The 12,470-nt window shown below is 41.4% G+C and overlaps 2 protein-coding genes across 6 annotated transcripts in view; one reads left to right on the forward strand and one right to left on the reverse strand.

The window, feature by feature from the left end:
• ATP6V1A (ATPase H+ transporting V1 subunit A) overlaps positions 1-3,519 on the reverse strand; it is a 55,358-nt gene extending 51,839 nt beyond the window's left edge. Inside the window, exon 1 of one of the 3 annotated variants that reach the window (XM_036447946.2) lies at positions 3,372-3,519. The gene's annotated coding sequence lies outside the window, so the exon portion shown is untranslated. Of the gene's footprint in view, positions 1-3,152; positions 3,313-3,343 lie in introns of those variants that run through there. The other 2 variants (XM_045583983.1, XM_036447947.2) reach the window with 2 other exon arrangements.
• A 732-nt stretch (positions 3,520-4,251) lies between these two features.
• NAA50 (N-alpha-acetyltransferase 50, NatE catalytic subunit) overlaps positions 4,252-12,470 on the forward strand; it is a 40,159-nt gene continuing 31,940 nt past the window's right edge. Inside the window, exon 1 of one of the 3 annotated variants that reach the window (XM_036447950.2) lies at positions 4,252-4,570. In XM_036447950.2, the coding sequence (XP_036303843.1) occupies positions 4,563-4,570 (8 nt within the window). In that variant the 5' untranslated portion in view covers positions 4,252-4,562. Of the gene's footprint in view, positions 4,571-8,251; positions 8,275-12,470 lie in introns of those variants that run through there. The other 2 variants (XM_036447949.2, XM_036447948.2) reach the window with 2 other exon arrangements.

The following is a 12,470-nucleotide window of genomic DNA, read 5'->3' on the forward strand; positions in this document are numbered from 1 at the left end:
CTCATAACTGTAAATTTACTTTATCCCCACCCTAGGGCGACCAGGCTTTCTGCGTTCATGATCTAATAGTACCTATGGATAGATTTAAACATGAGGGAATTTAAGCTTAGATTAAGTAAACTGTCCAAGGTCACAAAGCTTAGGAAACCTATTCCAGTAAAATCTGTACTATTTTGCTTTACAGTTCAATACCACTTAGGTTAGCCGAGGATATTATAGATCAGGAGTTAGAGAGTTGGCCCACAGACCGAAAGGTGAGGGATTTGATTCCTTGTCAAGGGCACATACCTGGGTTGCAGGTTTGATTCCTTGCCCCAGTAGGGGTGTGTGCACTGATGTCTCTCTCTCAGATTGATGTCTCTCTTTCTCCTCCTCCTCCCTCCCTTTCACTTACTCTAAAAATCAATGGAAAAAATATATCCTCGGGTGAGAATTAAAAAAAAAAAATATCACTTAGGTTTTAAATATTTTCACATAGGTTATCTATAGTTTAATCTCACTTAAACTCACAGTAACCTTGACAGGAAGGTTGCTAAGTATAAAAACCTTAGTTCACACCCCAACTTTACTTAAAAGAGCATGTAAAAATGGCAGAGTTGAATGATGATCTTGACTTTTAGTTGAGTGCTATATCACTTGTTGTCTGTACAACCCATTTTTCATTAAGTAGAACTCATTCTTATCCCTTTCTTTCACTTTCATCCAAATGTGTTGTGAAAATAAACTGGTCACTGTACTAATAAAGTCCATCTGAGGTTTATTTTATTATATTTTTAAATATATTTTATTGAGTTTTTACAGAGAGAAAGAGAGAAAACTAGAAACATGGATCAGCTGCTTCTTGCACACCCCCTACTGGGAATGTGTCTGCAACCAAGGTACATGCCCTTGACCTGAATCAAACCTGGGACCCCTCAGTCCGCAGACCGACACTCTACTGAGCCAAACCGGTTTCAGCATGAGGTTTATATCTACTGTACTAACCATGACTTGAATGGTTATTAGCAATTTATATTTAAAAACAAATAGTGCATGACCTCAGAAAGAACTATGATATGCAAGAGCTTTGAAAGTAGTTTAATTTCCTTGTCCAGTTGTCAAACACTCATTCAATAAACAATTTACTGTGTACCTATCAGGTACATCAGCATCCTAGTACTGAAGACACAACAGTAAAGACACTGTCCTGTCCTTGAACTACTAAGAGCTTTATGGTTTACTAAGTAACAGCCCAGAAAACAGTACTTAAATGTGCTAAAAGTGAAAACTGAGGAATAGAAAATATTGTGTAATAATATGTGGCCTACAAGCTCTCTGCCCATAGGGAAAGAAAGCATATTTGATGGTGGCGATCATCTATAAAGGCAATGATATATTAAACCTCAGAGTAAGCAAATAAGAGGTATTAGGAACTCTAACACAAAAATCCTTGTGTGCCATTTAATATTGGACTATAGCACAATTCCCTAATATATGGTAAGATTTTTACATATAATACTAAGTAACTGATAAAGCTAGTCTAGTGACTTCCAAGCTTCAAATTACCTGTTGGTGTGTGTAAACTGTGTATTATATCAGAGGTCTTTTTCAACTGAAACTTTAATAGCAATTTAGTATCAATTCCTACTGCTAATCTTTCTGATTTCTTAGTGGTCTAAGTTATTGCTTTAACAAGTTCCCTAAAATTGGGGGAATTGTGAAGTAAAACTGCAGAGTCATTCAGCCTCTTTCATACTGACATTCCCCCAACTAGTACTCATTGCATTTTAGCTGGTTTTCTTTCCCATTTTGGTCTTATCCAGACAGGACTGGTTTGAACCTCTAGGAAACTTCAGGAATTTGTCTAATTTGATGGAATGTCACTGAAGGAGGGGAAATCTTGTTAAATCACTATTACTCTAGAATTTAACTTTTGTTTTCCTTGACAAAATCAGACCAGTTAATTGTCAAGAAGTTGGAAGATACAGAAAACTAAAAATAAGTCAGTCACACTCACCATTCAAAGATGATTCCATCTTTCTCATTTTCCAGCTCTTTTTAATGGGTTCTTCAATTATATTGGTTAGAAAATTAAAAAGTTTAACTGAGAATATTATTTTCCAGATTAGAAATTTACATTTTAAAGTCAAAATTATAATTTCTGCTAGGCCTTTCAACTTAAATGAACCAAGGGACTTTCTATGTTTGCAGTATAAATAAAAGAGTTTAAACCCCAAACTGAAAAACACTCTTCCCTAAAGCACATTGTTTGGAGTCCAAACATTGGTTACTACATTGCAAATGAAATGGGAGTACAGTGGGTTGGATAAAAACCTCAGGGGGAAAAAAAAATCTGTATTTTCACAAAATACTGTTCATCAAAATCTGAAGAGGTCGCCTAGAGTTTTACAAATGGGGAAGCTAAGGAGAAGCATAAGGGCTACTTAACATGGATTTACTGCTGGTCAGGGAATTGCTTGGGAGTGGCAAGTAAGGGCGATATTAGGGAGACATGGCAAGAGAAAACGTCAAAGGCATAACATAGCAAGTCAGCAGACTTCACCTCCCTTCCTTTCAGTTTATGGTGAAACACATTTGGTTCAATTATATACCAGCCCAATTAGTGTTCTGAAGAACTAGTTCCCTTTTAGTGAAACCTGGTGACTTTCCCATAAACCAGCCGGTCTCCCATCACGACACCGAAATGCCATCTTTCAGCGCCTCCCCATTCATCCGAGACTGTGGTTACTTACATCTCGTTTATTCTTTCAACTATCCTCTCCCTCCCTGCACCATAAAAATCACAGAACAGTACGCTAACAGGCTTGCCTTTACCTTCCCAAAGCAGGTCGCCTCTTGCAAGGCTAAAAACTCAAAATTACCGAGACAGCACGTTGGGAAGCAGGCTTTACAGAGACTCCGCAGTCAGGGCCACCTCAGTGTCATCCCCTCCCAAGCCAGTCGCACGGGAGACGCCTGTGCCTCCAGGGTTTTTCAGTCTTCCCCGCTCCCAGCCGCAGGTGGAAGGGGAAGGCGGTCAGGGCCCCTCCCAAAGAATGGGCTTTGGGGATGGGAAACGACATCCCCCCCCACCCCCCAAGAATGGCTGCATCAACCCCACGACCCGAAGCCCCAAAGACTCCGAATTAGGGAACCATAATGGCCGCACTCATCCCCAAAGCCGAGAAAAGTGGACGTCTCCACCCGCGGGGGCGAGGACAGTGGGGGAGCGGGGGTGAGGAGGAGGAGGACTGGCGAAAGGAGCTCCCGGTCAGGGCGGGATGATGGCAGCGGGAAGGAAGCCCCGAACAGCTGAGGCCGCCGTCCACCCTCTCCCTCTTCCCACCCCTTCTCCGACCCCCACCTGCCGCCGGATACAGGTCGCCGCTCACCCGACACTGCGCGAGGTGCAGGAACAGCACAGACCCCGGAGCTCGAGGCTCGGTCACTGAGGGAGGGGAAGGCTTCAGCTGCAGAAGGGAAAGGGGGGGGGCGGGTCTAGACAGTCACGTGACCCTGAGCTCCGCCCTGCCGCCACCAGGCAGGCGCGTTACTTCTCTGGGGGCCTGTATTTTTTTTGCGGATTGTTTGAACGTTAATTTTGTCGCGATTAAATTCTAAAAGAATAATTACTATAAAGATTATGTTGTAAAGTGCAACCTGGAAGGCACGGGTGGAACGGGCTAAAGGGTCCTGGACTGCTAAGGAAGTGACGCTACCCCCACCGTCTACAGACCGGAAGTGACGATAGAGTTCCCTCCCCCTCCTCGGCGCCGGGACTGCGAAACCCCAGGCTTGGAGGGTTGGGGCAGTCACGTGACCTCAAAGCGTGCTGGGCTGAAGCCAAGTTACCCGGCCAATTACGTTTGTCTTTTAAAACAAAACCACCACCTCATTTACGTTTGAGTTTTCCACACACTTCTATACTTGTAGAAGAACCTACTTTTATAAAATCGCACGACGGAGAAAAGAGCATTTGAAAGTCATCAGGGAGACTCTCCACTGGGAAGAGCCGGTTCGGGGGGAAAGTCTGCTCTTCCTGAAGTGGGAGAGGCGAGACAGGGGCGGAAAAACCCGGATTTTACCGCCACGACGGACCGGGCGAGCCTCACGAGTACTGCCGTAAGGGATGGGGGCGGGGGAGGAAGGTGACGCAAAAGGGCACAGCCCACTAGAAAGATGGAGGTCCCCAGGTGGGGGAGGGGAGGAAGGTACGCGGAGACGTGCAGCGCGGCTGCGCGGGAGGCGGCCTACGCGCCGGCGCGCAGAGGGGGCGGGGTGAAAGGTCACAACGCGGCGGCGGTTCGGGCTGGCGGCGGTGGCGGCGGCGGGCGGGAGCCGAGTGCCCCGTGTGCACGTGTGGAGAAGCGGCGGTAACAGCGCGGCGGCGGGAGGCACTCCGCCCCCTCCCGGGACGCAGGGCCGTGCTCCGCTCTCGCGGCCTCCGTCCCCCGCTCAGCTCCCTGCCTGAGGCGAGGAGGCCGGCTGGTGGAGTTGAGTGGCCCGGAGCGGAGGGCGCCGAGAGCTGAGGGCGGCGGCGGCGTTGATATCGGCGGTAACTACGGCCTCAGCAGGCGGGGAAGATGAAAGGGTGAGGAAGGGCAGCCGGGTCGGCAGGGTAGGGTGGCGAAGGAGGGGAAGAGACCAGGCGAGGACTCGGCGGTGGGAGATTTCTGGGTTTCTGTGCTCACGGAGGGGGCGGAGGCTCGGCTCCGGCTGTTGGCGCGCTGAGGGGCCGACAGTGGCAAGACCCAGGCGGCCCAGGACTCCGGCCTAGAGCACCAAGTGTGTTAACCGGAGAAGAGCAGCTGAGTGCGGCCGCGGGGTGAAGCTCTGGTGAGGTGCCTGGGGTCTCCCACCCGGAGACGGAGGGCCGAGACCCTGCCTCTCCAATTGGACTGGTCTGGGTGTCCTCTTCAATCTAAGCTCCACACTGGGAACCTTGGTGTGTTGGCCATCTTTCAGTTTTCTTCACACTTGAGAGCGATGCAGGACCTTCTGGAAGAAGGAGGAATTGGAATAAAAAAGCAAGGAGTATTAAGAGGTAGTGACTCAACTGGATTTGGGTTGGGTCTGACCGAGTGGAGGGGGGCGGAGAGAGCGTGAGCGCTGGAGTCTTGGGGTGCCAGAATGTTTAAGGAAGAAGTGTTGCTGATCAGTAGGTGGAGCTCTTGCTCCAGGAGTTGAGTATTGCCCCCATCCTGTGGGGGTCTTCAGTTACTAGGAAGCTTTTCCTCAGGTAATTGGCAGAGTTAGTATTCATTCATAGTTTTCCTCTTGGATAAAATTAGGGGTTATCTTGGTTCGAATATTTCCATTCGGATAAGCTGTCACCTTACTATTAAATTACATACTGTTAAAATATTAATTACATAACACGGTATTTTAAAATATTGGCTGTTTGAGAGCTTGCCTTTACCCTCCTTAGAGGACGAAATGTAATCTAATCGGTGTTAAAAGCTTTCTGAGATACCTGAGGGTTTTTTTTCCTTGTTTGTTTTTTTCATTAAAGATTCTTTGAAAGTATTATTTTTATTGATGTAATTTTCTAGTAATGCATATATCAAACTATTTTTAATTTATTTAATCATGCCTTTGTTACTTGATATGTGGATAATTTTCAAATATTCACTATACTCTTGTAAGTGTATCTTTAAAATAATTTTAATTTAAAATTTTTAATTTAAATTTTTGTTGACACTGTTGCAGATGTGTCCCATCCTCCCATACCTTTTGCCCTCCTCCATCCAGTCACCGCCCCCCCTTACCCTTACTGCACTATCGTCTGTGTCCAAAGACTGTGCATATAGGTATGTTCTTTGGCTAATCCTTCACATTCCTTTATCTAGTCCTCTTCCCCTCCCCTCTGACAGCTGTCAATATGTTCCATGTATCCATGCCTCTGGTTCTATTTTGTCAGTTAATTTGCTCATTAGAATCCACTTATTAGTGATATCATATGGCATTTGTCTTTTTTCTTATTGGTTTATTTCTTCTCAGCAAAATGATCTCAGGGTCCATCTCTTCTATTGCAAAGGGTGAGATTTCCTTTTTTACTGCCTGCGGTTTTTTTTTATTATTATAACAAGTCCGTTAAAGAATTGTAACTGTGTTTTGAGTTAATGAAGCCTTTCCAACTATTCAACAACCCTTTTGAGGGTGAAGTAAAGTCAGTCTTCCAAGTAATCTCATACTGCTGAAAATATTATCTTGGTGTATTTATGTGTTTGAGATCTCAGAAGGCCAAAAGTGTAATCTGGCTTTAGCTCTGTAATGCGATTCCTTACTCTAATTTTGTTTTAAATATTAGAGATTCATTTTACTGTTGGATCATATGTCTTATAATTAAAATTTCAAAATCATGAAGAAATGTTTCCTTTATTTCGCATCAGATTCTAAAGAATTCCAAACAAGATTTCATTTGAGAAATATGAGAAGTGTTCACTACACTTGAATTATGGTCTAGGATGATTGGCTATTTTATATATGAACAGATGTAATTTGTTGAGGTTTTTTTGAGTGTAGGTGCTGGTTTTTTACTTAATTTTGTAGTCTCTTGGACATTCAATATTTATTTGTTTTCTGTCAATGTAATAAAAATGAGGCTGAAGAAGAGTTCCTGTTGAGACCGTGTGCATGGGTTTAAAAAGGAGACCCTCCAATAAATTATTTTTATGCGTGCATCCAAAATCTTTGGTTTAATTCAGTCTTGCTAAGGTAATGTTCTAATAACTATGTTGGCAATAGAAATGAGACAAACAGTGGTAGTAATCACAGTCTACCTTCATAAGGCAATTATATTTTATTTAAAATAGTTATTCTTGTATATCAACCCGGTGGAGACAAATCCTCATAAATGAGTGAAATTTAGGGGAACTGACTAAATTTAGAGGAAATTTTTATTGAGTCTCTACCTATAGCATCAGCTATGCCTGAAATGAAGAGTTCTTAAATCTAGTTCTGGGAGCTTCAAATTGTGTTATTAGAAGTAAACTTTTAAGATGATTTCATAGGAATAGCGCCTTTAACTTCACATATGAACTAACTCCCAGGTAAGATGGGACGTAAAATTTTTTATTTTATTTCCGTGTCTTGTATTTAAAAGCCTAAACAAATGAACACAATAGGCATTTAAAATATCCTTGAGTTCAAAGACTTCTATCAACATGCACAATGTGGTTAGTGTTAAAAGACCTGTGAAAATGGCCGAAACCTGTTTTGCTCGCTGGTTAGAGCGTCGGCCTGCAAGAGCATCGGCCTGCAGACTGAAGGGTCCCGGGTTTGATTCCAGTCAAGGGCATGTACCTTGGTTGCGGGCACATCCCCAGTGGGGGGTGTGCAGGAGGCAGCTGATAGATGTTTCTCATCAATGTTTCTAACTTTCTATTCCTCTCCCTTCCTCTCTGTGGAAAATCAATAAAATATATATATTTTTAAAAAGACGTGTGAAAATGATTATATGATTTTCATATGAAATTTTATTTGCTTAAGTGTCTTATTGTCCATTGAAGCTAGCTGAACTTTAAGTTGAATAAAAATATCTAAAAATTGGGAACAAATACAGAATTTACACTCTAAATCAGTCTACTATTTAAATATTTTATATCGTCTATATTACCTATCATTTAAAAACTTATTAGTATTTTACCTTCTTTTCTTCCTACTTTGCTTAGTTTTTATTAGCAGTAGGACATTTCATTATATTGACATGTATTTGTCTTTTCTCTATTATAGATAAATTTGCAGTTAATTACTGCATGTGTGTGTTTATTTTTTTAAGGGTTTTTATTAGTTTTTAGAGAGAGGGAGATGTGTGTGTGTGTGTGTGTGTGTGTGTGTGTGTGTGTATATATATATATATATATATATATATATATATATATAAAATACATATATATCAATGTGAGAACAAAACATTAGCTTCCTCCTGTACACCACACCCCCAGTGGGGTAGGAGCCCACAATCCTGGCATGTGTCCTGACCTGGCTGGTGTAGCTTAGTTGATTGGGCATCGCCCCTGGTACCAAGGGGTTTTATACTCTTGTCTCTCCTCAGATCATATAAATCTTTCATCTTTTACTGTATGTATTTATATGCATGGTCCAGAAATCTGAGGTATGTTAAATGTTACTTCCTTTTTTACTAAAGTTGCTTGTTTTGAACCAGGAACATTATAGGTTGAATTTGTGATTGGCAAACTGACTTTTTTTTTTTTTTTTTCTTTTGTTCCACTTAGGAAAAGTGATCTTCAAGCATGAAGGTATGCCATATACAGGCATAACTAAGATGGCAATGTAATTAATCAGTATAATAGAAAATAAGCCGAATCCGGTTTGGCTCAGTGGATAGAGCGTCAGCCTGCAGACTGAAGGGTCTCGGGTTCGATTCTGGTCAAGGGCATGTACATTGGTTTCGGGCACGTCCCCAGTAGGGGGCGTGCAGGAGGCAGCTGATTGATGACTCCCATCAATGTTTCTAGCTCTCTATTTCTCTCCCTTCTTCTCTGTAAAAAATCAATAAAATATATTTTTAAAATAATAAAGTAAAATCTTACATTTAAAAAGAAAAGAAAATAAATCCATTTATTCTTTATCTGTAGTTGAGGTATAGTAAAAGTTAATTCTAGTAAAAATGTCTAACAATATGTGAATACATGTGCACAAAATAAAGGTGGAAAAATAGCAAAAATCTACCTACACTAATAATAAATATGCAAATTGACCATACCTCCGTGACACAGAGTGAGTATGCAAATTAACACAACAAAGATTGGCCAGGTGAGGCACCTGCTATGAGGAGGAGGGCATGGGGTGGTGGTGGAAGGAGCTACAGGCGCTGTGCTCTGGCCAGGAGCGAAGACTTGCAGACTTCTGGGCAGCCGGGAACAAGGACCTATAGGTTCCCAGGTGGCTGGGAGCAAGGACCTGCAGGCTCCCAGGCAGCTGGGAGCAATATAAAAGTCTAAGCAACCAGGCAACTGGCTGGTCACTATGATGCACACTGATCACCAGAGGGCAGACACTCAATTCAAGCAGCTGCCCTCTGGTGGTCAGTGCATTCCCACAGCCTGGCTGGCTGGCCCCAATCAGCCCTGATTGCTGGCCAGGTTGAGGGAATCCACCCATGCACAAATTCATGCACTGGGCCTGTAGTGTAAATATAATATATGAAATGGTATAGTTTAGTAATTGAAATGTTAAAATATAAAATTCTGGGATCAGAAATCCTATATAATAAAAGCCTAGGTGGTGTTATGCCCTCCTGCGATGCCTTCACAAGATGGCCACCACAAGATGGCTGGCAGGGGAGGGCAGTTGGGGGCAACCAGTCTAGCAAGGGAGCAGTTAGGCATCAGTCAGGCCAGCAGGGGAGCAGTCAGAAGCAATTAGGAGCCAGCAGTCCCAGATTGTGAGAGGGATGTCCAAATTGGAGAGGGTGCAATTCAGGCTGAGGGACACCCTCCCCTTTCCTTCCCTTCCCCCCTCCTCCATCTCGTGCAGGAATTAAATGCACTGGGCCTCTAGTAAATTTATATTGAAGAACTCAGTACAATGGTTGTCTCTGACAGCTTATTGGCTAGGAAGGGGCACAAATGAAGTTTGTTGTTGTTTTAATAAGGTTATTTAATAAGTTGAGAGGCACTTGGAAAAACTTTAAAGAAATGAAGAAAGATGTGGCTGCCATTTCAGCCATGGAGTAGTATAAAATACCCTTATTAAAATTAAAACAGGAAGGGAGGAGAGAGAAATATCAATGATGAGAGAGTTATTGATTGGCTGCCTCCTGCACATCTCCTACTGGAGATCAAGCCCACAATCTGGGCATCTGATCTCCTAGTTCATAGGTCAATGCTCAACCACAGAGCCTCACTGGTTGGGCACAAATGGAATTTTTGAAGTGCTATAAATATTCTGTATCTTTACCTTAGATGTTGATTACATAGGTGTGTTCATATGTAAAAACAAATCAGTAAGCAGTAAATAATATATACTTCAATAAACAGTTAAGGTTTTATCGCTAATTTTATAAGAAAAAAACACACAAACAATAAATAGAAAAAGCCAGCCAGGCTGAAGTAGAATTCAGGAACTTTTGTAAACCTTCAATTTATACCTCTTGCTTCTTTGAAGCCGATAACTTGTGGGCTGTTGATTGAGATATCGGACTTTAACAAATACTTTGTAATGTCCCCTTGCTAAGTTAAGATAAATTCATATTTAACCTACCTGTAACACATTTATTTTAAAAGTCAATATAATATCCTAATATAAAAGAGAAATAAAGGAAAGTAAACTATATTTCAGTCTAAGTGATCAGCTACAGCTATACCATAAATAAAAAAACCAGATGTTTGCATCTGTCTGTAAGTAGAATCATTTTGTAATTTAGAAAGTATACCTGCTGCCAAAACCAGTTTGGCTCAGCGGATAGAGCGTCGGCCTGCGGACTGAAGGGTCCCGGGTTCAATTCCAGTCAAGGGCATGTGCCTTGGTTGCGGGCACATCCCCAGTAGGGGGTGTGCAAGAGGCAGCTGGTCGATGATTCTCATTGATGTTTCTAACTCTATTCCTCTCTCTTTCTCTGTAAAAAAATCAATAAAATATATAAAAATTTTAAAAAGTATAAATAAAAAGTATACTTGCTACCAGTATAGATATGTACATTGGTGATAATGCTGTGTTGGAATCCACCCATGCACAAATTTGGGCACTGGCCCTATAGTATAAATATAATATCAAGTGTTATGATTTCTTTCCAAAATTATGGACAACTGTTTGATAAAGTTCTGAACAAAACAAAGAATAATCAAAAGTTTTGGGGTTATAAAATACTTTTAAAGGCCATTCATATGAAGCATTATTTTTCACAGCCAGTGCTTTTGCCAGACCAAACTAATATCTATTAAATTTCACTGTGCTACATCCTTTATGTTTGTTGGCTTGTTGGAAATCCTTTTGACTCTTCATTTTATTTTCCAGTTGTTAGCTATTGCTTCCAGTTTTGTATACCACTTGAAAGATACACCTTCTAGATTAATTTTTTTTTTAAAGCACAGTCTACAACAGTGTTTCTCAACCTTTCTAATGCTGCGACCCTTTAATACAGTTCCTCATGTTGTGGTCACCCCCAAACATAAAATTACTTTCATAATTTCGTAACTAATTTTGCTACTGCTAATGAATCGTAATGTAAATATCTGTGTTTTCTGATGGTCTTAGGCTCTACAACAGCAGTTCTCAACCTTGTGGGTCATGACAGGTTGAGAACCGCTAGCCGGGTCACCTAAGATCACCTAAGATATTTACATTACGATTCATTAACATTAACAAAATTACAGTTATGAAGTAGCAACGAAAATAATTTTATGGTTGGGGGTCACCATAACATGAGAAACTGTATTAAAGGGTCACGGCATTAGGAAGGTTGAGAACCAACTGTCTACATACTAGTAATGCATTAGAATACTGGTAGTGACCAATAGAAATTCCTTTCCATCATAGCAATGAAATTGTATGAATTATAGTTTTAATAGTTACAAAATTACATAATTGTTCTATCATGGATCACAGCTTTCTCTTTTTTCCATCATCTATTTACATTCACTCATTGGCACAATTTAGTCCCTTCCTGTCCAATATAGTAGTGACTACTTATAATTGAGCAGTTGAAATGGCTTGAAGAAACTGGATTTTAAATTTTAACTTTAAAAACTGATACTCAAAGTTGGTTGTTGGACAATTTTTAAAAATAGGTATTTATTGATTTCAGAGAGGAAGGAAGAGGTAGAGAGATAAAAACATGAATGATGAGAGAGAATTATTGATTGGCTGCCTCCTGCATGTCCCCCAATGGGGATTGAGCCTGCAACCCAGACATGTGCCCTTGGCTAGAATTGAACCTGGGACCCTTCGGTCCACAGGCTGACGCTCTATCCACTGAGCCAAACTGGCTAGGGCAATTTAAAAAATATATATATATTGATATTTTACAGAGAGGAAGGGAGGGAGAGAGCTAGAAACATTGATGAGAGAAACATCGACCAGCTGCCTCTTGCACACCCCCTACCGGGGATGTGCCTGCAACCAATGTACATGCCCTTGCGCTCTACCACTGAGCCAAACCGGTTTCAGCTGGCTAGGGCAATTTTTAAGTATGTTTAGAACAATTTGGATATATAGGTCTGTAAATTTTATGAAATGCAAATACAGATCTTTCCAATGAATATATGTGAATTGAGATGTGCTAGAAATGTAATATTCACTGGATTTTATGACCTGGTATGAAAAAAAGATTTAAGAAAAAAATAAATCATTAATAGTTGTTATTTTGATTGCATGTTGAGATGATTTCACCTGTCTTTTTGGTGTGTTAATGTAGATATTAGTAAATTACAAATTACATATGTGACTCATACTATTCCTGGCGTATGGGGAAGGGATAATGGAAGTATATACCGTATTTTTCGGACCATAAGACGCACTTTTTTCCC

The sequence above is a fragment of the Pipistrellus kuhlii genome, unplaced genomic scaffold (genome assembly GCF_014108245.1).
Source record: "Pipistrellus kuhlii isolate mPipKuh1 unplaced genomic scaffold, mPipKuh1.p scaffold_m20_p_2, whole genome shotgun sequence".
In the NCBI taxonomy this organism is placed as follows: domain Eukaryota; kingdom Metazoa; phylum Chordata; class Mammalia; order Chiroptera; family Vespertilionidae; genus Pipistrellus; species Pipistrellus kuhlii.